This window comes from Chanodichthys erythropterus, chromosome 4 (genome assembly GCF_024489055.1).
Source record: "Chanodichthys erythropterus isolate Z2021 chromosome 4, ASM2448905v1, whole genome shotgun sequence".
NCBI lineage: Eukaryota > Metazoa > Chordata > Actinopteri > Cypriniformes > Xenocyprididae > Chanodichthys > Chanodichthys erythropterus.
In genome coordinates this window covers 17,251,314-17,273,769 of record NC_090224.1, presented here as the reverse complement: position 1 = coordinate 17,273,769, position 22,456 = coordinate 17,251,314, and the positions used below count along the sequence as shown (strand labels likewise).

Below are 22,456 nucleotides of genomic sequence, written 5' to 3'. Positions count from 1 at the left end.
CATCTGAATCCAAAGTTGGCTTCATTTCCTGTCTGATGAGATGCCTTCATCTAATATTTTATTTTGTTTAATTAAAGTTTTATTGCTTTTGGGAGGTGAAAGGGCAACAAAAGTACATAATACAGGGTTCCAGATTTCTACAGGCACAGTTGGAACATTAAAGAAAGTACAATATAAGACATTTCACCAAGTGCCAATCTAGTCATTCGTTACTGTAATATATGTCCAGAACTCTTCCTAAGAGACAACCTATCCTATTTGACACCATTTACCCTATTGAGCATAGATTCGTAAGAAGCAATTTCTAACACTGCACTAGCCCAATCTTTCAGTTCTGGGGCTTTCACTGTCTTTCAGTGTCTCAGAATAATCCTGCTAACCATACAAATCATTATAACCGAAAGTACACACTTAGAAACATTTGGTAATTAAGACTTGTCACCCAGTCAACACAGTTGAGGTCTTAGACATATTGTGGAGCCATACCATCAACTTACGACATCTATACCTTGTTTCCAGAATGGTTTAACTACACTCCCAGATACAATGTAAAAAGGTACCCATTTCCAACTGGCACTTCCAACACAAAATGTCCTTTATCAATTTCATCCTGTAAAGTCTTACCGGAGTGTGGTAGTATCTAGGAAGAATCTTATATTGAGTGAACTTCCCCCTTACTACTTTTATATATTTACCACACCCTGCCAAATTGCTGGACCAGTCAGTTTCTTCACCAATCTCTCTTTGCCAAATGGTCCTTAAATTTCCCAAGTCACTACCCCTAAAGGAGTTTACCATTTTATATAAATGTGAAGATTTATGAAATTCTTGTTTTGTTTATTTTTAATAACTTGAGATAGGATTGTCACATCTAATTGATTTTTGAAGGCAGTGTAGATGTATCCTTCCCTGCCTTTGATGTCCCACAATCCTGTGCTTTCCATTCTGTGACAGTTGAGCTAAAAGACAAAGGCATCTAAATGTTGCAGTTGGTATAAATGTATGTTTTTGACCATTGTTTTCCACTTTTGATGTCATTTCTAGTGAGAAATTACTACTGTAGTAGTTTAATATTTGCTTAGATATCACCAAAGCTCATGCTATTTTTCCTGTAGATCATTAAACCATTACACTGCCTCAGAAGTCTGTCCAAAATCCATTTCATGAGGTGCCTTCGTGCTCAAATGCTGCCTGCAAAGTCATTGCTTGATAGGGCAGTGAGTCAACAAGTCAACTCTGTAAGGATTTTGATGCAGCCATTAAATTTACAGCTTAACGCATCCGTTCTTGCCTGAAAAATAAGGTGGATATGAGGTAATAGTGTTTCTTTACAAAGTGGCATTGCCAACTACTGGCCTGGCATGTGTAATACAGCGTTTTTAGTTCTTTCTGTTGATCAATGATTCTTTTTTCTTTATATTAACATAAGTTTCAGCCTGTAATTTTGTGCATTTCCTATTGTGTTTCTTGCAAAAGGGAATCAATTAAAAACAAATTTAAAACTTTTCAAATGTTCATTTAAAAGGTAAATCTCCTTATCTTGCATGTGTGTTAGGAGTGGAAACCTTCACACTTCTGCACTTATCTTTGCTGAAGTGTGGTCTGGGTGCCAGACTCGTGACAGTGACACTTCTACTTCCTATTCCACCTAATGTGCCTTCCATTTTTGGAAGGCACGTCTTTGTTTATTGCATAAAATGATCTTGCTTATTTCAAATCAGTTTCGAAACAGGTTCTGATATTACAAAAACAGCAAAAAATGCTGGGATCAAAAGTAGTGATTGAAATTTGATGGCCATTAAGGCATCCACACCAAATATCAAAGGCTCAACAAATGCAATTCTTTAACAAATCTGATGTATGTTTGTTGATTGTCTCATATTTCTTCAGTGTAACAACACTGATTAGAGGAGAAAAGCTTGACTGTGGGGTGAAGGGACATTATGAGGGAATAAAAGCTTAGGAAGCAGAGCGAAAACAAAAGGAAGTCATTAGTCAGAGCTGAATAAAACACTTCGGCACATGGAGCCTCCCGTTCAGACACACCTCTGATAACATCTGTCTGTAAGCATCGCTTGCTCGTGTATTGATATTTATGACCTATTTTCTTCTTTCCCCTTTAAATGTGTTTTTGGGCAGCCACTGGTTATAAAAATGTATTTAATATTGTGTGAGAGATATTACAGGAGAAATATTTGTTCCCAAACCTGTCAATATGAATTTTGTCATGCTGGGTGATTTATATAAATATGTTCCTTATGCTATATTTTAAGAGCGTAAACAAGTGTTAGACTTTGGGAGGGTCAGCAAATCCTCAGGCCGGATCCTTCATGAAATTTGAGTCGTATACTTTTATGATGCCTTTCTTTTGCCATTTTTTGTTGTATATTTATCATAAGCATGCAACATTTTTTATACTGCTATGCAGTGGTTAGGGTTATAATATAGTATAATATAAATTTAATGTGCTTTAATCCACTTGTGTTTTGAATAATGTCAGAGTTTTTAATGGAAACCTTCAAAATGAGGTTGGATTTTATAAGTGTGGATCGTTTAACGATTAAAATGTGACATAAGTAACTACATTTATTTCATGAAGGTGAAATAAAGAGCAATAATTACTTGTGGGTTTTGGATTTGTCTGAATAAAACAAAATTTATATAAAGACCTACTTAGCTTAAACAATACAAAAATGTGTTATCTTTGAACAATATCATTTATTAAACAGAAAACTGCAATAATTGTTAATTTGGATTAGTTTTTTTCTACGTCTTCAAAAAAATAAAAGTAAGAGAGAAGGAAAAACTCTAGACAAATGTCTAGACAAATGATGCCAACAAATTTGTGACATTGAGGGCAAAATGTCCCTCGCTAATCCCTCTGTCTATGGAGGCATTTTGGAGGTGAGAAAGCTTTGTCTATCAAAGATGGCAGCTGATGTGTTAACGGCTGATCATTAGCTGCTACAGTTGGCTGCATCAAAAGACACAGACTTATGTTTGATGTTTCCAGATGGTGATATTTTTGAATAGGTGAGTTAATCATTGTGGCCCTGGATCTGATCAAAGTTAAAAATGTTCATCTAGTGGAGGCATTTAAAGCTAGACAAAAGAGGATTAAACATTAGCATTATTGCAAAAGTACTGCAAATGTGTTTTCTTTAGTTTAGTTTGTCACTTCAGCCCCACACAAGTATTCAGTGGAGCAAAATGTCATTTCACCAGGTCTGCGGTGCAAATTACAGATGGGATAAAGAATGCAGACTGTTTGGACCCTTAATGTGTTGTCTGTGTCAAGAAAAGCTGTCTGAATCATTGTCAGATTGCATGAACATTGGCCAACTATACAGGCCACTGGGAGAAATTCATCAATATGATAACATGCTTGTTCCATGCCATTCAAAACAACCAATGGAAAAAAAGTTTAAAATACCACTATTTTTTATTTTATTTTTTGTTATAAGGGTTTTTCTTTACTAAAACAGATTTTAACTGTTTTCTTTTTGTTAAGTGACAGCCACTTTAAAACTTTTAAGTTTCTTTTTCTTACCATTCCCTTGCCATTTATTTTTGTGCTTATTATATTTTGTTTATCTCTTTTACCCTTGTCCCAGACCCAGACCCAGACTTTTAATCTTAAAATATGAATTAAATTATAAAAAAAACTCTGCTTATATAAAATATATATCACAAAGTAAAATTAAAGTTTTCTTCGTCAACATAATACTGATTTTTAACGTTTTAAATGATTTTCACCACACAAAATTGATCAGTAGTATAAATTTCTCTAGGCTACAACCATTTTTGTTGGAAACATTAGTGATTTTTTTATAAATTTATCAAATAATATCAAATAATGATTCATATCTACAAAGAGTATATGCTAAAAATCTCCAGGGCCCAATGAAAGATCCATATAAACATCTGAAGCATTTCTACAAGTTACTGTATAAAACGCTGAGCAGTCTGCAGGAAGTGCAAGGCTGCAAACTGATCTGAAGAGCTGATCAGGAAAACATCTCAACCCAACAATACACGTACATGTTTTTTCAAGTCATGTGTATTCGGGTGGAGATCCCATTAAACTCACACACGAACCTTTTACAGATGCAAATGGCCCACGAATGTCAAAAATTCACACCTGCGTCCTGCCGCCCCTCAGCTTCACTTTGATCAGCTCTGAGGGAGGCTGGCTGACTCGGTATATAATGCCATTCGAAGGGAAGTCAAATTATTGCAAACTGAACACGAGTAGGACTAGGTCACAATGGCAGTCGTGCATGGAAACCTTGGGAATGGACACTTAAAGCAATTCCAGCTTTTTCCAACCGCAGATTTGGAAAGGAGGACTAACATGCACACAACAGGTGGGTGTTTATTCAGGGATATTTTTTTTAAAAAGCATTTGAGAGTGACTGAGTAATCAATACGTCTAATTCAAATAATTTTCATCCGTGTTTCTCTTCAGATTACGCAGCTCAAGACAGGATGAAGTTCCTCAATGGCGCCTCCAGGGCGGACAGCGCGAGCTTGTTTACGCACCGCAGAAAACGTACCAACTTCACGCAGCAGCAAATTGACGTCCTGGAGAAAGTTTACTTGGACACCAAATACCCTGATATTTATTTAAGAGAGAAACTTGAGGCGCTGACCGGTTTGCCAGAGTCGAGAATTCAGGTGAGATTTCTGTTTGCAGTCTTCCTCAGGAAAAGACCTGCTTAAAGGATTAGTTCACTTTCAAATTAAAATTAGCCCAAGCTTTACTCACCCTCAAGCCATCGTAGGTGTATATGACTTTCTTCTTTCTGATGAACACAATCTGACATATTTTAATAAATATCCTGACGCATCCAAGCTTTATAATGGCAGTGAGCGACCATCCACATCCATCCATCATAAACATACTCTACACGGCTCCGGGGGGTTAATAAAGGCCCTCTGAAGAGAAGCTATGCGTTTGTGTAAAAAAAATATATCCATATTTAACAAGTTATGGAGTAAAATATCTAGCTTCCGCCTTCCATATTCAAGTTACGAAGAAAGCGTAAACTGGCTTTCCGTCAGTTGTTTTCCGTAGGATGTAGCGTCAGCATTTTAACTGCTAGAGTTTTACACTTTCTTCATACGTTAAATACAGAAGGCGGTCTGACTGAAGCTAGATATTTTACTTAACTTCTTAAATATAGATATTTTTTTACACAAACGCATTGGTTTACATCAGAAGGCCTTTATTAACCCGTGCGGAGTTCACGTTTATGACTTTCTTCAGCTCATACTCGTGACCCGTTCACTGCCATTATAAAGCTCGGATGTGTCAGGTTATTTATTAAAAATCCAGATTGTGTTCATCAGAAAGAGTAAAGTCATATACACCTAGGATGGCTTGAGGGTGAGTAAACTTGGGGTAATCTTCATTTGAAAGTTAACTAATCCTTTAACATTAAAAGGGACTCCAGGGCTAGTTGTCCAACTTTTCCCCTGAAGTGAATATTTCCCAGAGTTAGGTTTATTTCTGTATAGACTGATACATTAACATCTACAACAGCTTATAAAACATTTTATTGGCCAGGGAATCCTTTTTTTTTTTTTTTTTTAATTCAACAAACTTTGACCTCACAGGGGTCAAAATGTGATGTTTGACACAGACCTGAGAATTTGTAAACTCTAAACAAAACAAAAAAACAATCCATAAATGTAATATGCAATGTATTTTAAAGTTTATCTATATGAAATATTTAATCAAAATTTAAACAGTCAAACAAAGCATTATTTAGTATGCAATTAAAATATATAACAGCTTGCCCCAACATTTATAAAAAATACCCTTGTCTTTGTTTTAGTAAAAGTGTGACAACAAGCCCCGGTTTCCTCTACAGTTGTCTGAATGTATGCCAGTGTAGTTTTGTTGTCTACTTGTTTGCTCTGTCACTGAAAATGTTGTAGATAACGCTTGAATGGCATCAGGTACCTAAACAAATGTGTTCATTTTCTATTCAGGTGTGGTTCCAGAACCGAAGGGCAAAGTCACGGCGGCAGGTGGGCGTTCCAGTTCCCAACAAGACCAGTGGAAATATCCTGACCACCAACAATCTCCTTATGAACCAGTTTACGACACATCAGAACCACACCAGCCTGGAGACACAAAGAACACCAAAGTTTGTCACGATGGACAACTTCAGTCAACAGATGATCAACCCTTCAGAAGAAAAGATCTGCACCATGAAAGGTGACATATACGACCCGACCACGATTCCATGTATGTTCAGCGGAACCGAGGAGAACCAAATCAAAACGGATCACCTGAGCGTTGTGGTGCCACGCAATTACGCACAGCAGTATCTGAAGGGACATGGACAGTTCACGGCCGCAAGCCATGCCAAGTCTACAATGAAGCAATTTTTGGTGGAGTACGACAACTTCCCACCGAACAAAACCATTGGGCCGGAGATGAAGGTGGTTATTCCACCTCTCCCATCACAGAATAACTTCATGATGTCCTCATCATCCCCCAAACACATTGCCTGTACTGTCCAAAACATGCCAGTTAAGGTCCAGCCAGGAAGTTTTGGAACCTTTTCTCCTATCAGAGCAAGCGAAGCTGTCGAGTTCTCAGATTCCGACTCGGATTGGGAAAGAGAAGCAATTTTTAATGGGTTTATTTAGCTTTTAACACTCGCAGACTTTATCTGAAGCTTTGAAGAACATTGAAGTTTTGAAAATCAGATATTTATTGTATATTTCAGATATTATTGTATATTATGTATGTGATAATCACACAATATGGGGTAAAAGGGAGACATTCTACATTCATAATAAAAATCTCTATAAACCACCAAAATACAGACTCTGAGCCTTTATGAAGATAATAGAAATCAATTTATTTACAAATGTTTTGTTTTCATGCATACACTTACAGGTTAAAAAACCCCACAAAACTATCGCATTTAAAAACACACCAGTGGGGCATATGGGTGATTATTCTTCTTCTAAGGATGAGACAAACTGTTTCATTCCACACAGCTGTCTATTATAGGACTTGTATAAACAGATTGGTTGTTTTGCAAAAATACCTAAATCTGGCAAGTCAAAAATGTCCACATTACCCTATATATGATCGATTTATTGATATATTTTGAGTGAACTGTACAGTTATCTACAATGTACATATTTAAAACATACAGAACAGTTTAAAACAGACAGAACAGTACCTCTTCTCTCAGGACATTCAAAGTTGAGCACTTTGAGATAGAGACAGAGGAAATAAAATTATGCAAAACGGTTTCAATCAAACAAACTGCACCAATAAGTAGTGTCACTCGGCATACACCCTAGTTGGAAACCAGCGATAATAATAAAAATAAAGGGAAACTTAAATATAAAATTGAGTGTGAGTAACATCTCAAATTATGTCAAACATTTAAGTCTACTAAACATAAAACTTCACACTCCGTTTTTTTTTTTTTGCTAGCTAGTGGAACATCATCCAAGACACTCTGCTGCCTTCGGGCATGGAATTTGAACACTACTTTTGCAGGTACAGTCAGTGAACACACATTCTGACCTTTCATAACGTCAAACAGAACGAACACAAAAGAACAATGTGGTGAGCTGAAGAGGTGAGTCGCTGTCCATATTTGAGATTGGATTCCCAGGGGGTGTGCAAGTTTATTTCAGTCACGTTCTGTTGGTGTTGTTGGCAGAGAAAGCATGGAGGTTACCCAGCTGGCTCAGACCACTTTGTATGTGTGCTACATGGATCTCCACATTGTCCTGAAAACAACTGCAGAAGACAGATTATTGTAAATGACAATGTTTTAAAAGCAAAGCACATTAATGTTTTGAGCTCTTTTTAGATGGGAACTGCACTGTGTGACTGGGAAATGGGAACAACAACAATGATGTAATATAAAAACTTAAAGGGTTAGTTCACCCAAAAATGAAAATTCTGTCATTAATTAATTACTCACCCTCATGTCATTCTATACCCATAAGACCTTTGTTCATCTTCAGAGCACAAATTAATATATTTTTGATAAAATCCGATGGCTCAATGAGGCCTGCATCGCCATTTTCAATACCCAGAAAGCTACTAAAGATGTATTTAAGACAGTTCATGTGACTACCGTGGTTCAAGCTTAATGTTATGAAGCGACGAGAATACTTTTTGTGCACCAAAAAAACAAATGACTTTATTCAACAATATCTGGTGATGGGCGATTTCAAAACACTGCTTCATGAAGCTTCGAAGCTTAACGAATCATTTGTTTTGAATCAGTGCTTCGGAGCGTGTGTCAAACTGCCAGAGTCACGCCCCCCAGTGGTGAACCACTGAAATTTTGAAACACTTATGACATAACGAAGCCTCATTTACTGAAATCACATGACTTTGGCAGTTTGATACACTCCGAACTACTGATTCAAAACAAATTATTTGTTAAGCTTCGAAGCGTCATGAAGCAGTGTTTTGAAATTGCCCTCACTAGATAATGTTGAATAAACACGTTATTTTATTTTTTTTGGTGCACAAAAAGTATTCTCATCGCTTCATAACATTAAGGTTGAACCACTGTAGTCATATGAACTGTTGTAAATATGTCTTTAGTAGCTTTCTGGGCATCTGAATGTGTTAATTATCGTGCTGGTAATGGAGGCCTCACTGAGCCATCGGATTTCATCAAAAATATCTTAATATGCGTTCCGAAGATAAATGAAGGTCTTGCAGGTGTGGAAAGATGTGAGGGTGAATAATTAATGACAGAATTTACATTTTTGGGTGAACTAACCCTTTAACCCTTTGGTATTGTTTATTTGGGAGTCACACTTGTGTTGTTTGTGGTCAAAAGTGACCAAACACCTGAAATTTGACTTTTTTTTTTTTTATTTTCAGTAAAATCAGTGTCAACATTTTTGTTCAATATTATATCACATGAATTTGTTATTAACCTCGTTCTTTTATTTTAGTGAATTTGGAGTATTCTAAATGAGTGCCCGTGTGCACAAGGTTACCGCCCAAACCATGTCCATATAAGGGCTTTCCACGCACACTTTCCTTAAGGCAGGAACACACCAAGCCAACGCCGACGAACTAGTACAGACGAAAGCAGACTTAATGTTAGCTCACGTTGGCAGTGTCTGGGTCCAAAGTTGCCCTAACACACCAAACCGACGCTCGACAGCCGATGACAAAGTAGCACGTCCATTCAGAGCCTGCGTAAGATTAAATGCCTTTCCGTACCAGCAGGTGGCAGTAGCTGAACAGCCAATCAGAATGATCAGATGGCCTGACTAACTCCGACGCCGATTCAACATGTCGAATCGGCTGAAAAAAAGTCAATGAGGACCAACTTCAGCCGACGGTGTGGAACACACAGAGAAAACTTAATCAGCCAACAAACGAAAACTGCCCCACGGCTGACCATCTACTTGGTGTGTTCCTGCCTTTACAGGCTTATGGCACTTTCATCATAAATGCCACTATTTAAAGACGCACTCTCGCCTGTTCCTCGAGCATTGCCAAACATAATGCCACATAACTTCTTAATACGATTATAAGGCCGTATAGAGCAAGTGCTTTTTTTGTGTACAGGTGCTTTCACTTTGTTGTTCCTATGTTTTGTCATAAATTTAGAAGTATTTTTACTACTAAATTTTTGGTGAATCATGATTTGTTCTTAAAATCGTTCCTACGCAGATTTCATGCACAAATTTGTGCATTTGCATGCTTAGTGAATGAGACCCAATGCCATTAAAATCCAATTTTTGAAGGCAGATTAGTGCCATCTGGTGGGAGTAAAAAAAGAAAAACATCTGTAATGCCATGGTGTAACCACCTATATAGCTCTATATAAGTAATATATGTTTTTAGACAAATACTTTTATTAACTTGTGGATTTGGATATATATTTAGACATTCTCAAAGACTACTTTCTGTCAATGTTTAGATTTTTTTTTTCTTCAGTTTTTGCATTCATTTTTACTCGTTAAACCCAAGCTGTTTGAGTGGAATGTGTCTATTTTGCACTCTTGTCATTTTAAAATGTCACCCCTTCATTGCTGTGCACTTTTTTTCTGCATCGTGGCTGATTTGTAGATTGTACGCACAAAAAATTCTCTGTATTTTGGTATCTTTGCCTATTTCTCATTGATTTTATATGGCAAGTGTGACTTTTTTTTTCTTTTCTTTATACATCCATTTAGTTTTTTCAAATCAAGCCACGATTTTTTGGGGGGGTCCCATAGGGACTGCCATAAAAGTCAGAAAGCTTTGTACCATTCCAATGAAGTAGCTATTTTTAAAATTTCCAAATATTTTTTGTTTTTTTGGTCTAAAATGACCGAACAACACCAGAGGGTTTAACAAATGCAGGAAAAACAAAGCAAAACTAGTATTACCTGAGGTTGGAGTCATCTATTGAACTCTTTATGTCATTAAGAGAGTCTGTGAGTGATTTGAATTCAAACGAGTTCAAGTCTCCCCCTTCGGCCAAACACTGCATTAAATAAGGAGAGAAATATGATCATGATCCAAAGTGAAGTACATCTGCATATAAAAGTGTTTGATAGAGCAGAACAAACAACTTAGTTAAGCTAGTATTATTAAACTGGCACATGGGAATCCTGGCTCACAAGTTCTTGGTCTGCGCTCCATGTAAATGCTTTTTAGTGATAAGGAGGAGCAAAAATTGTTTTCTCTTCAAAAAAATATAAAAATGTTGTTGTAAACGGGATGCAACGGTAAATAGTATAGTCTGGTACCCTGATCTGCAGGAGGAGTGCTGTGAGACGAGAGACAAGCTGAGTGAGGCCGGGGCTCTGGACGCGCTGTTCTCCGTCAGGCAATGCGTTACTCAGACGCACAACGTCCTGTGACTCTTCTTCACAGCGCCGTCGCAGCTCACTGGGCTGATCTGCAGGCTGCATGCCCTGATCTGGGGCCAGCTGAACAGAGATGGGATTTGAATGCATGTTTTATGTCCAAAATATTACAAAGAAAACCAGAACTGAATGTCTGGAGAGTAAGTGTGGTAAGTGGGGAGAAAAAAAAAAGTACCTCATAGCAAAACTGCTGTACTTCATGGAGGACTTTGTTGAGGTCTTTATTAAGCTGTTCCAGGTCCAGCACTGTTGTGGCATATCGCTTCTGCAAGTCCAACCCAATCGGCATGGAATAGGACTTCTGCAGCGGAAGAATGGAAAAAGTTACTTGCCGTACAATCGAAGCACAAAAACAACTCCATATCAGCTCTTGTCTTTTACTGTCAAGCACTTTAAAATCTTACCAGTTTCTCAGCTTCTGTGTTCATCTCCTTCAAATGCTTTATATGTTCCTTTTTAATCATGAGGATTTTGGACAAGCGTGTCTAGCAGGAGAATAAAACAAAATGATGAAATTCATTTTGTAAAATGTAAAATGAATGCCAAGGAAACAGATAACATTAGTGATTGAAATTCTCACCACTTGCACAAGAAACTTGACAGGAAATCCACCCAGTGTCTCTCCATCAGTTCCTGTCAGTTTACTCCTCCAGGGAGACTGACTGAACAGCGGGTCGTTATCCTGGGAAGAGAGCAAAGACAACTTCAATTATTTTTCCTAGACATTTTGTGGAATAATTATTTAACATCTGTTATTTGTGTCAGTGGTTCTCAACTGGCTTTTCTTAAGGACAGATTTTATACTGAATCAAGTGGGTACCCTGCATAGCACCAAAACTGTCGTAAAAGCAAACAAAAAATATCTTAGAAAAAATCAAACACTGAAATGTATGAATGGCCCAACACTATACAAAATTATTCATGTCAGAACTGGCTTTAAAGATTAAATGTTTGGATTCTAAATGACTCCTGAATTGTTTAATGTATTTGGCACTCAATTATTCACCACAGAAAACACCTTGTGGTCAGAACAAACAGCACATTGTTGCATTTAATTATTGGCATTTAGCACTGTTTTATCCCTGCAGCCATGCAACCCTAGCAGAACAGACATTTTTTGGGTCATGACATCAGTTAACCACCACTGATTCAAGGAACTCAAATTTGAATGTCTCATTTTACCATTAAAATGGACTGGGTTGAGCCTGGATAGGATCCACGGGGTGGGGTCAGAAAGTTCTGGAAACGAGGTGGCCGCTGTTTCTGAGCAAAAGCAGATATGGGCATCGTCTCATGAGGTTCATTACTCTGGGGAAAAAAGCATTGCAGAGTGTTAGCCGTTAAAAATCAAATAAGTTTCCTTTTTGGATGACACAAATTTTTTATTTTTTTTGGATGAGACAGTTATTTTCTTACAAGCACTTCGTAGTCAGGAACAGTGTGTGTGCCGAGCCCATTTCTGTCAAAGGTCACGCGATACGTTGCTGCACTAGTATCCACTGCATCAATCTGACCAGTAAACAGACCATCATGGACACCCCTAAGACGAGCTAGTGTTTAAAGAAAAAAAGGAAAAGGAAAAAATAGTTTTATCTGTATTCAAAACATTTCATTTTGCAAAAAGTAATATCTATGATTTTCTTTGGTTCTAGAAGACATACATTTGCCAAGAAATTATAGCTCTAGAGTATGGAAGTAAATTAATGCCAAATGTTTTTGAAATAAAAAGCTTGTTGAATTGCTCTAACTGAAAACAAATATGCACTACATTAGCTGTACTTGCATTTAGATGCACTGTATTTTTAAGGCTTGCATTTTTATGGGATGAAATTCAACATGGTCGTATATTTAAGCTGTGAATATTTGAATTAAAAATATTTCACACACATTTTCATTATTAAAAATTCAATCATTCATATTCACATTTCAAATTTCACTTCCAAGATATTTATTCTGTTTAAAAATACAACCTATAAAATTCAACTAGCAATTTTCAGTCCATTTTATTTCGCTTTACAAATTCGCTTCCACAAATTCAGTGGTTCAAATTCGGCAGAAAATTCAACATTTCACATCCGGGAACTGCAGGAAGAGCAGTAGAGTGCCGATGCATCATCTCTATCTGCTGTTAGTCTTCTTCACCAGTAGGTGCCGCTAGCGGCTGTTTAGGAAGACCAAAGCAACGCTAGTAAATCATCATTCATTCATAAAAACAGATTTACAGAAATGGAGCAAGCGGTAAGTGAATGTGTGATGATTATCAGGGCCAGTATAAATGCAGAAAAGCTGATAAAGACACAAAAGCTGCATTTATGTTTAATTCAGTGTATTTACGCTTACTTTCCCAGTGTAACTACAGCTTTCTGTACAGTGAACAAGATAACGTTATTGCCCGATGCTGGTGTACAGATCAAACGTTAAATCTGAGATAGACATATATTTCTCTCTGTTGTTTAGTTTCCTTAACTTTATATCGCGGCGCTGTGTTGTAATACTAGGGCTTCCCTCATCCGTCATAGGATTGCCCTGCCATCAGGACAAAAACTCTTAACACAGCTTAATGGACTCGTACAGTGATATAAAAGACCAAACTCGCACCTCATTTGTGATGTAGGTTAGACTATATAGGCTCCAAGAAAGCAGATACTGGCATAAAGTTGATTTGACGCTGAACGTTTGATTATGATACTCGCAAATTTAGGGACCGTCTCTAAAGTTACGACATTTGGTATTCACGTTTCTACCTTCTACCAAACTCTTGTAGACACACATGCACATATACATATTCAAACACACCTCACTCAAAGTACATGCATATATATATATATACTATTTATTTATTTATTTATTTATTTTACACGTTCATCACACTATTTTTTTTTACTTTGTTAATTTTTTATTTTACCTGATCATAGATTATCCTGTTTATACAAATTTTAAATAAAATTTAGAAATAAAATTAACTAAGTAGAACTAATTGTGTGATGAATGTGTAAAAAAAAGAAAAAGTATATGTGCATGTACTTTGAGTTGAGTGTGTTTGAATATGTGTGTGTGTGTGTGTGTGTGTGTGTGTGTGTGTGTGTGTGTGTGTGTGTGTGTGTGTGTGTGTGAGAGAGAGAGAGAGAGAGAGAGAGAGAGAGAGAGAGAGAGAGAGAAGGGTGCATCACTCTTCGACCTGGCACCTAGATGAACACTTCACAGGTAGTTTTGGTGACTAAATCATTTTCATCATATGCTATTGAGCTTTAAGTTATGGCATTTTTTTGTATAATCCAATACAGTAGTGAAATACATAGCAATCTTTACATATTACTTGACAGTTTATTTGGAAACACTTTACAGTAAGGTTCATAATGTATTAACTAATGTGAACTATCCATGAGCAACACATTTGTTGTTGTATTTGTTAATCTTTGTTAACATTAATAAAAATACAGCAGTTCATTGTTCATGTTACTTCACTGTGCATTAACTAAAGTTGACAAATACAACTCTTGATTTTAATAATGTATTAGTAAATGCTGGAATTAACATTAACAAAGATTAGTAAGTGCTGTAGAAGTGCAGTTCATTGTTCGTTCATATCAACTATTTAATATAAAGTGTTACCTTTTATTATAATAAACATCAAAAATCTAAAAGGTTTGCATTATACCTGACACCTAGATGAACAATTTACAGTTGGTTTTGTGACTAAGTCATTCTCTTTAAATGCAATTGAAGGTAGAAACGTGAATACAGAATGTCGTAACTTTAGAGACGGTCCCTAAATTTGCGAGTATCATAATCAAACGTTCAGCGTCAAATCAACTTTATGCCAGTATCTGCTTTCTTGGAGCCTATATAGTCTAACCTACATCACAAATGAGATGCGAGTTTGGTCTTTTATATCACTGTACGAGTCCATTAAACTGTGTTAAGAGTTTTTGTCCTGATGGCAGGGCAATCCTATGACGGATGAGGGAAGCCCTAGTATTACAACACAGCGCCGCGATATAAAGTTAAGGGAACTAAACAACAGAGAGAAATATATGTCTACCTCAGATTTAACGTTTGCTCTGTACACCAGCATCGGGCAATAACGTTATCTTGTTCACTGGAGAGAAAGCTGTAGCTACACTGGGAAAGTAAGCGTAAATACACTGAATTAAACATAAATGCAGTTTTTGTGTCTTTATCAGCGTTTCTGCATTTATACTGGCCCTGATAATCATCACATATTCACTTATGCTTGCTCTAATTCTGTAAATCCGTTTTTATGAATGAATGATGATTTACTAGCGTTGCTTTGGTCTTCCTAAACAGCCGCTAGCGGCACCTGCTGGTGAAGCAGACTAACAGCAGATAGAGATGATGCATCGGCACTCTACTGCTCTTCCTGCAGTTCCCGGATGTGAAATGTTGAATTTTCTGCCGAATTTGAACCACTGAATTTGTGGAAGCGAATTTGTAAAGCGAAATAAAATGGACTGAAAATTGCTAGTCGAATTTTATAGGTTGTATTTTTAAACAGAATGAATATTTTGGAAGTGAAATTTGAAAGGTGAATATGAATTATTGAATTTTTAATAATGAAAATGTGTGTGAAATATTTTTAATTGAAATATTCACAGATTAAATATACGATTGTGTTGAATTTCATCCCATAAAAATGCAAGCCTTAAAAATACAGTGCATCTAAATGCAAGCACAGCTAATGTAATGCATATTTTTTTCAAATAGTGCAATTCAACAAGCTTTTTATTTCAAAAACATTTGGCATTATCTTACTTCCATACTAGAGTGCAAAACTTGGAAAACTAGAAGATCACCTGATCAGGTACAGATTCTCAAAATCAAAACTCAAAATCTTAAGACAAAGTCTATTTTGAAATGTTCTTTTCACATCTGCTGATCGTGTAAGATAATAGCAGATATAATCAGATCCTCACCTGTAACTTTAGTGCCGATGACCAAGGGCAAAGGAATCTCATCTGGCAAGTCTTTGCATAAAGACATATCTGTGATTTTCCTCTGCTGCAGGAGACGCATCTTCTGCCTCTTCTGTTTCAGAGCCATTCGTTCTTCAGCAAAGAATGCTGAGGAACATCTGAAAAACATAATATATTAACACACAAGTCCAAGCATTTTAAAGCAAGACATTTGCATTGTAATGCGGCTTTTATGTGCAAGTATAGATGCAGGACATTAACTTTTTTGCTCACCAGCCGCTGTGGCTGGTAGTTTTCCAAAGTTACTAGCCACTCAGCATTTTCAATGGCCACAATTTTGACATCAATACCATGGGGAAAAACTGCCATGTAGATATTTTTAACATTATCTCATAATTTGGCAGCAGGTATTTTAGGCTGCTGTCACTTTAAGAGCTGACGCACGGATTCATTATGCTGTTACACATGCATTTTCTTTCTCAACTGTTTATGTTAACTTAAAACATAACTGACTGTGTTTACGAGAACACTAACCAAGACAAGCATTTTGACATTATTTTGTGTGTATCTGACTGTTTAAGCACAGTAAGCAGTGAAAAAGAACTCAGTTTAGTACTGAGAAGAGGCTTTATGTGTGCACACTTTGGGTCTGCGAACAAAATCTACGGGAATGAGTAAAATTAATGCATGCAATACAAGCCCTGTAACAACAACAATATTCATCTGGAGCAAATTAAATAAGTGAGTGTGGGGAGGCGGGTTTGTATGTCAGAGAGATGAGAGAGTGAGTAAGAACTGGTATTGTGTATCTATTCTGTGGAAAATGAGTATTGGAAGCGTTTCAGATATTTCAGTATCGATATGCAAAAAAAAAAAAAAAAAAACGAAGAAAATAGATTTTTTGACAACACTACATTGCCCTTAGTTTATTATTTCAGATGCATTTTTTAAAATTGAAAAATTTAAATATTATATAAAAAATTCAACCCGCCAAAGTGGCTAGTAGGAGTGACTGTGCTAAAATCCACCCGCATTTGACGGTTTGGCTGGTGTTAATGTCAAGCCCTGTCTAGATGTATACATATTATAATTGTAAATCATTAGTAATGTATGTTAGGGGAATTTATTGTGATTACTGTATAAGGTTAAAAAAATGAGGAGCCATTTAACCTTCGAGGTTTGCCCATAAGTCTTCTGATTGTTCCCCATTCAACTCTGGTCAACTTTCTGGTCTTTAGATTGGGAAAAGACTCCTTCAAACACAGGCAGAAGTCATTGTCTCCTTCAAATAAAGGCCTAAAAAACATGAAAATGATTTCATTTGGAAAGACAATTAAAAATAATCGCGTGTACATAATATTGTTTACTTTACACAATATTTATCTAGAATTTGCATAAAATTAACAAACATTTTTTGACATTCACTTCTGTTAATCAACCAAGCGGACTATTAAAACAAATTTATTGAGTCTATTACTAGTCTAATAATCTATTTATAAAAGGAAAAGCAATGTTGTGACATGTCTTATGGAAGAAAGACACTACTTTCACTTTCCAATACTCAAACTGATTACAAATTTAAGAATGTGAATATTAGCAGCATAAGAACTGCACACAGTGACTAAAAATATGAAGTCTACAGAACATACCTGTCAATATTTGAATAGAACCATTCATAGATGCACCATTTGTGTGCTTTGGGCAGTTTGAGTAAGTTTCTTAGTCTCAGTCCAATTTTCTGTGAAGCCCTTTTGTCTGGTGTTGTGACATTTGTAAGTTTCTGCAAAGGCAAACATTCAAAATGAACATGTAATTTCACAGATCTTCATATGAAGAGATCAATCAATCCTTCTGATTACAAATACATCCTAGAAGTCTCTCTCACCTGAGGCACAGTGGTGACCCTCTGACTCCTCCTGGGAGATCTGGAGGCCAGAGGTCGCTCCTCATCCTCACACGACAGTCGACTCCTCTTTGAGCTCCTTGTTGGCTGAAGGACAAATCAGACAGGAGACATTTAGAAGCAATAAAGGCTAAGATGCAAAACTGCAAGCAAACCTGGGGCCGGATGCATAAACCACTTAGACTAGTCTTAAAAGTTAAGACACTAATGTTTTTCTTGAAGAGTGGTCCTAATTTTTAAAAGTCTCTTATATAAAAAGGTAGACCGGTGTAATTTGAATTAGAAAAATAACATTGATTACCCCTTGGTAAGACACAGTGACTATGTTTATGCAACTGGCCCCTGGAAATACAGCAACAAGCATAATCAATTAGATGGCAACTTACCGTTTCCACAGAAACGTAACTGCTCCGTCCCCTGGTGTTCTGAGATTTTGGTAAATTGTTCTTCTCATTTAGAGTATTAGACAAACTTCCTTCTGTAGAAGAACCAAACAACAATGCCAACAATTACTCAGCTGTGGAGGGGATGTAAAGAGGCATTTTGTGACAATGTGCATTGCAATGTATTTGCATCAGAAAAAAAAAGAATGACGTACCTCTTAAACTTACAAGAGCTTTAGCTGAAGAGCCTGAAGATGAAAGAACACAAAGAGTTGGATATATTTCTACACATATAATTTTCAAAAGCAACATATGATAAAGTCCTTGATCATATTTCAATTACATTTTTATTTATCGTACACCTCAAAGCTAAAAAGAAGCCAAAATCCTTAATAAAACTGCTCTCTTTCTATACAGTGATTGCATATTGAACTAGAGCAGTAACGAATGACACAGCTTGTGGTTTATGGTTGGATCAACCTGGTTGATTAAAATAATAATAATGAAATAATAATCATTTTAGATCACTAACCATGATGATCCAACCAGAAACCACAAATAATATCTTTGTAACCATAAGATGCTTATAGTACTGACTACATTACAATGTGTCATTTATCACTGCTCTAGCTCAATATGCAATCACTAATATTGCAAATATTAACAGTAAAAATGACCAATTAATGGAAATAAAAACAATTGAAGAGCACAGCCGAGGAATTACGTCATTATCCACCCTAATGCAATAAAAACAAAGCATGTATATATGACAGTGGAACAAAAAAAAATCCACTGAGAACTATTTTGATGAATCATACAAAATCTAAACATCACTACTGCATCATACAGAGAGCTGTGAACATATATAAAGTGTTTGTTTATCATATGGAAAGTGTTTTACAACACAAACAGACTGACACTGACAAGAACAACAAAACCCAGCAGCTGTCATCGAGTTACGACCCAATAAATGTCTATAAAGTTCAACCCCGCACGTATTGTAACCACCACGCTACTACTACCAGCCGTGAGGCTAGATTTGATTATAAATAAGTGATTATAACGGTATTTAAAGGCGAAAATCTCTTCAGGTATGATATTTATTTATAGTAGTAGCTTCTGAAAGCTAACTGTTAGCTCGTTAGCCTCAGCGCTAATAACTTTGCGTCTATTTTAACACCACTCATAACATTGAGAAACACTTTAAATGTATGGCGAGTAAAATGAGTTATAAAGCGCTTTTAAACTGGACACATGCTCGGCAGGAGAGTTATGAAGGTTTAGCGAGGAGTTCGTTTTTTACTCACTCTCGTCTAACAGCTGCTCGAGCTCCGCCATCTTGAATTAGCCGCGCCGGTTTTTCAAAGGCCGAGTGCCGCGATGCATTGTGGGACAGAGAGGGCAGTTCAAACAAACACTCCACTGTCTGCGCGCTCACGAACTATCAAAACATTTAAGATTTCAGCTGCATGGTACAGAAAAATGAGACTCTTTAGGTACATTAGGACTGATCAGGCAAGTGTTTTTTTATTTTTAGACGGTTTCTTATTTTCCTAAATCCTTATAAAACAGCCCAGGTGAAAAAAATACTATAGTAGCATAAATTATAGTAAATACTATAGTAAATTGTAGTATACTGTATATATTATAGTATTTACAACACTTTGTTAATGAATGCTACAGCATACTGTGATATTAATGATAGTGAACTGAACAACTGTAATAATTACTGTAGTGTACTTTAGTTTTTACTACAGTAAACTGTAGTGTATAGTAGTGTAATATACACTACCGCTCAAAAGTTTGGGATCGGTAAGATTTTTAATGTTTTTAAAAGAAGTTTTGTCTGCTCAACAAGGCTTAATTTATTTAATTAAAAATACCCTAAAAACAATAATATTGTGAACAATTATTACAATTTAAAATTTTTCTATTTGAATATATTTTACAAAGTAATTTATTCTCATGTTGGCAAAGCTGAATTGTTAGCATAATTTCTTCTGTCTTCAGTGTCACATGATCCTTCAGAAATAATTCTAATAAGATGATTAGTTCCTCAAGAAATATTTGTTATTATTATCAATGTTGAAAAGAGTTGTTTTTTCAGGATTCCTTGATGAATAGAAAGTTCAAAAGAACAGCATTTATCTGAAATACAAAGTTTTTGTAACATTATACACTACCGTTAAAAAGTTTGGGGTCAGTAAGAATTTTTATTTTTTTGAAAAGAAATTAAAAAAAATAATACTTTTATTCAGCAAGGATGCATTAAATCAATCAAAAGTGACAGTAAAAACATTTATAATGTTACAAAAGATTAGATTTCAAGTAAACACTGTTCTTTTGAACTTTCTATTCATCAAAGAATCCTGAAAAAAAAATATTGTACACAAATATTTTGTACAATTGTAAACAATAAATGTTTCTTGAGCAGCAAATTGACATATTAGAATGATTTCTGAAGGATCATGTGACACTGAAGACTGGAGTAATGATGCTGAAAATTCTGCTTTGCCAACACAAGAATAAATTACATTTTAAAATATTTTCAAATATAAAAGTCATTTTAAATTGTAATAATATTTCACAATATATCTGTTTTTACTGTATTTTTAATTAAGTAAATGCATCCTTGCATTTACTTAAATTTATATTTACAGACAAAACCTCTTTTAAAAACATTAAAAATCTTACCGATCCCAAACTTTTGAGCGGTAGTGTACCTGATGCAAAAACTTGAGAAAATGAGATCCAGGCAGTTGATGACGTTGAAGAAAAATTATTTATTAATTTCAATTAAATTTAGCCTCACACGCAAACTTTAATCGATAATGACAATATTTAATAAAACCAAAAGGTAAAATAACAATCAGAAAGAAGTATTAATAGTTAATAATAAAATTTAGAGTATTGTAAAATCCAGAGTATTGCATCTAATAGATGAAGTTCAGAATATACAGAAAGAAAAAACAATAATTAAGACATTTGCAGATAGGAGAGATGAAGCAGAAGAGCAAGGGAGAGCGAAGGAGAAAAAGCCCAACGACTCAGTCCATCTTATACCATAAGAATAGGGAAATTCACTCAAACGTTGTTTGGTACTAATCAGAAAAGGTCATAATGGATTTATCCATTATATCACAGACTAGTCAGATGACAAAATAGATGAAAATAGAATATAAGGCCTTTCCCTTCAGGGGATTTTGCAAATCTTACATTATTACATATCAGCTGAAATAATAACAGACATATTTTGCACAATCGTGTCAACATGACCTGTCACATTGGAACACTTGAAGAACAATTAAATATAACAAGCATACACACTCTTAAAGACACCCGAAGAATAACCATAAGGGTACAATAACAAGTAAATACTTGAAAATATAATGAGAATTAATATATAAAGTAGGAGTACGTAAATATATAAAATCAAAAGTAAAATTGATAAATAATAAACCATAAATGATTAACATAAATATAAATAAATATTAATATTGACCATTTTGGATCCACCAATACCCTATAGATTAAAGAAAACTTACAGTACAGTATTGGGTAAAGTAATTTGTTTATATTATTATAGTTGTTATATTACCACAGCAACTATAATATTACCACAACAAATTAATTCAAGTACTTTACTATAGTATGGTTCAAAAACACTATAGTATTTACTATAAATTACTATAGTATTTTTTTCACCTGTGAGGTTTGAAAAGGTTTGGCTTTGGAATCTGATCCCCATAGGACTAAGCATTAGGAGAATTTGCCATAGTTCAGCAATTCTCAACCAGGGGACCGGGACACATTGATTAGAGGGCCTCAAGATGACATTTGATTTAAGTTATATATTTGACTACCAGTAAAAAGTTTGGACACGGTATGATTTTTAATGTTTTTAAAATAAGTTTCTTCTGCTCACCAAGGCTATATTTATTTAATTAAAAATACAGTAAAACAGTAAAATTGTGAAATATTATTACAATTTAAAATAACTGCTTTCTGTTTTTATATTTTATAAAGTAATTTATTCCTGTGATCAAATCTGAATTTTCACCATCATTACTCCAGTCTTCAGTGTCACATGATCCTTCAGAAATCACTCTAATATGCTGATTTGCTGCTCAATAAACATTTATTGTGTACAATATATATATATATATATATATTCAGGATTATTTGATGGATAGAAAGTTCAAAAGAACAGCATTTATTTGAAAAACAATCTTTTGTAACATTATAAATGTTATAAAAATTCTTACTGACCCCAAACTTCTGAACGAGTGTATAATTTTACAAAAGCTTTGTATTTCAGATAAATGCTGTTCTTTTGAACTTTCTATTCATCAAGGAATCCT

At 35.4% G+C, this 22,456-nt stretch overlaps 2 protein-coding genes across 2 annotated transcripts; one reads left to right on the top strand and one right to left on the bottom strand.

Moving 5' to 3' along the window:
- The first annotated feature begins 4,254 nt into the window (after positions 1-4,254).
- Positions 4,255-6,663, top strand: mixl1 (Mix paired-like homeobox). Its single transcript, XM_067383205.1, has 3 exons — positions 4,255-4,367; positions 4,469-4,677; positions 5,998-6,663. Exons 1-3 carry the CDS (start codon positions 4,268-4,270, stop codon positions 6,661-6,663), a joined length of 975 nt encoding a protein of 324 aa, XP_067239306.1. The 5' UTR covers positions 4,255-4,267.
- A 242-nt stretch (positions 6,664-6,905) lies between these two features.
- On the bottom strand, positions 6,906-19,462 carry lin9 (lin-9 DREAM MuvB core complex component). Its single transcript, XM_067383204.1, has 15 exons — positions 19,403-19,462; positions 18,311-18,343; positions 18,099-18,190; positions 17,695-17,799; positions 17,459-17,589; positions 16,980-17,105; positions 15,810-15,967; positions 12,292-12,425; positions 12,058-12,183; positions 11,456-11,557; positions 11,280-11,360; positions 11,051-11,176; positions 10,756-10,938; positions 10,393-10,490; positions 6,906-7,780 (listed from the first exon to the last, which is right to left on the bottom strand). The coding sequence occupies exons 1-15, from the start codon at positions 19,431-19,433 to the stop codon at positions 7,675-7,677; spliced, it is 1,632 nt and encodes a 543-aa protein (XP_067239305.1). The 5' UTR covers positions 19,434-19,462; the 3' UTR covers positions 6,906-7,674.
- Positions 19,463-22,456: the final 2,994 nt, after the last annotated feature.

What these genes read in the sequence shown, in the direction of transcription:
- mixl1 (XM_067383205.1), top strand. Translation starts at nt 4,268, where the DNA reads ATGGCAGTCGTGCATGGAAACCTTGGGAATGGACACTTAAAGCAATTC. An exon ending in GACTAACATGCACACAACAG is followed by an intron (nt 4,368 to 4,468) that starts GTGGGTGTTTAT and finishes GTTTCTCTTCAG; the next exon opens with ATTACGCAGCTCAAGACAGG. An exon ending in TGCCAGAGTCGAGAATTCAG is followed by an intron (nt 4,678 to 5,997) that starts GTGAGATTTCTG and finishes TTTTCTATTCAG; the next exon opens with GTGTGGTTCCAGAACCGAAG.
- lin9 (XM_067383204.1), bottom strand. Translation starts at nt 19,433, where the DNA reads ATGGCGGAGCTCGAGCAGCTGTTAGACGAGA. An exon ending in GGGTCACCACTGTGCCTCAG is followed by an intron (nt 17,590 to 17,694) that starts GTGAGAGAGACT and finishes TTGCCTTTGCAG; the next exon opens with AAACTTACAAATGTCACAAC. An exon ending in CAACCCAGTCCATTTTAATG is followed by an intron (nt 11,558 to 12,057) that starts GTAAAATGAGAC and finishes CTCTCTTCCCAG; the next exon opens with GATAACGACCCGCTGTTCAG.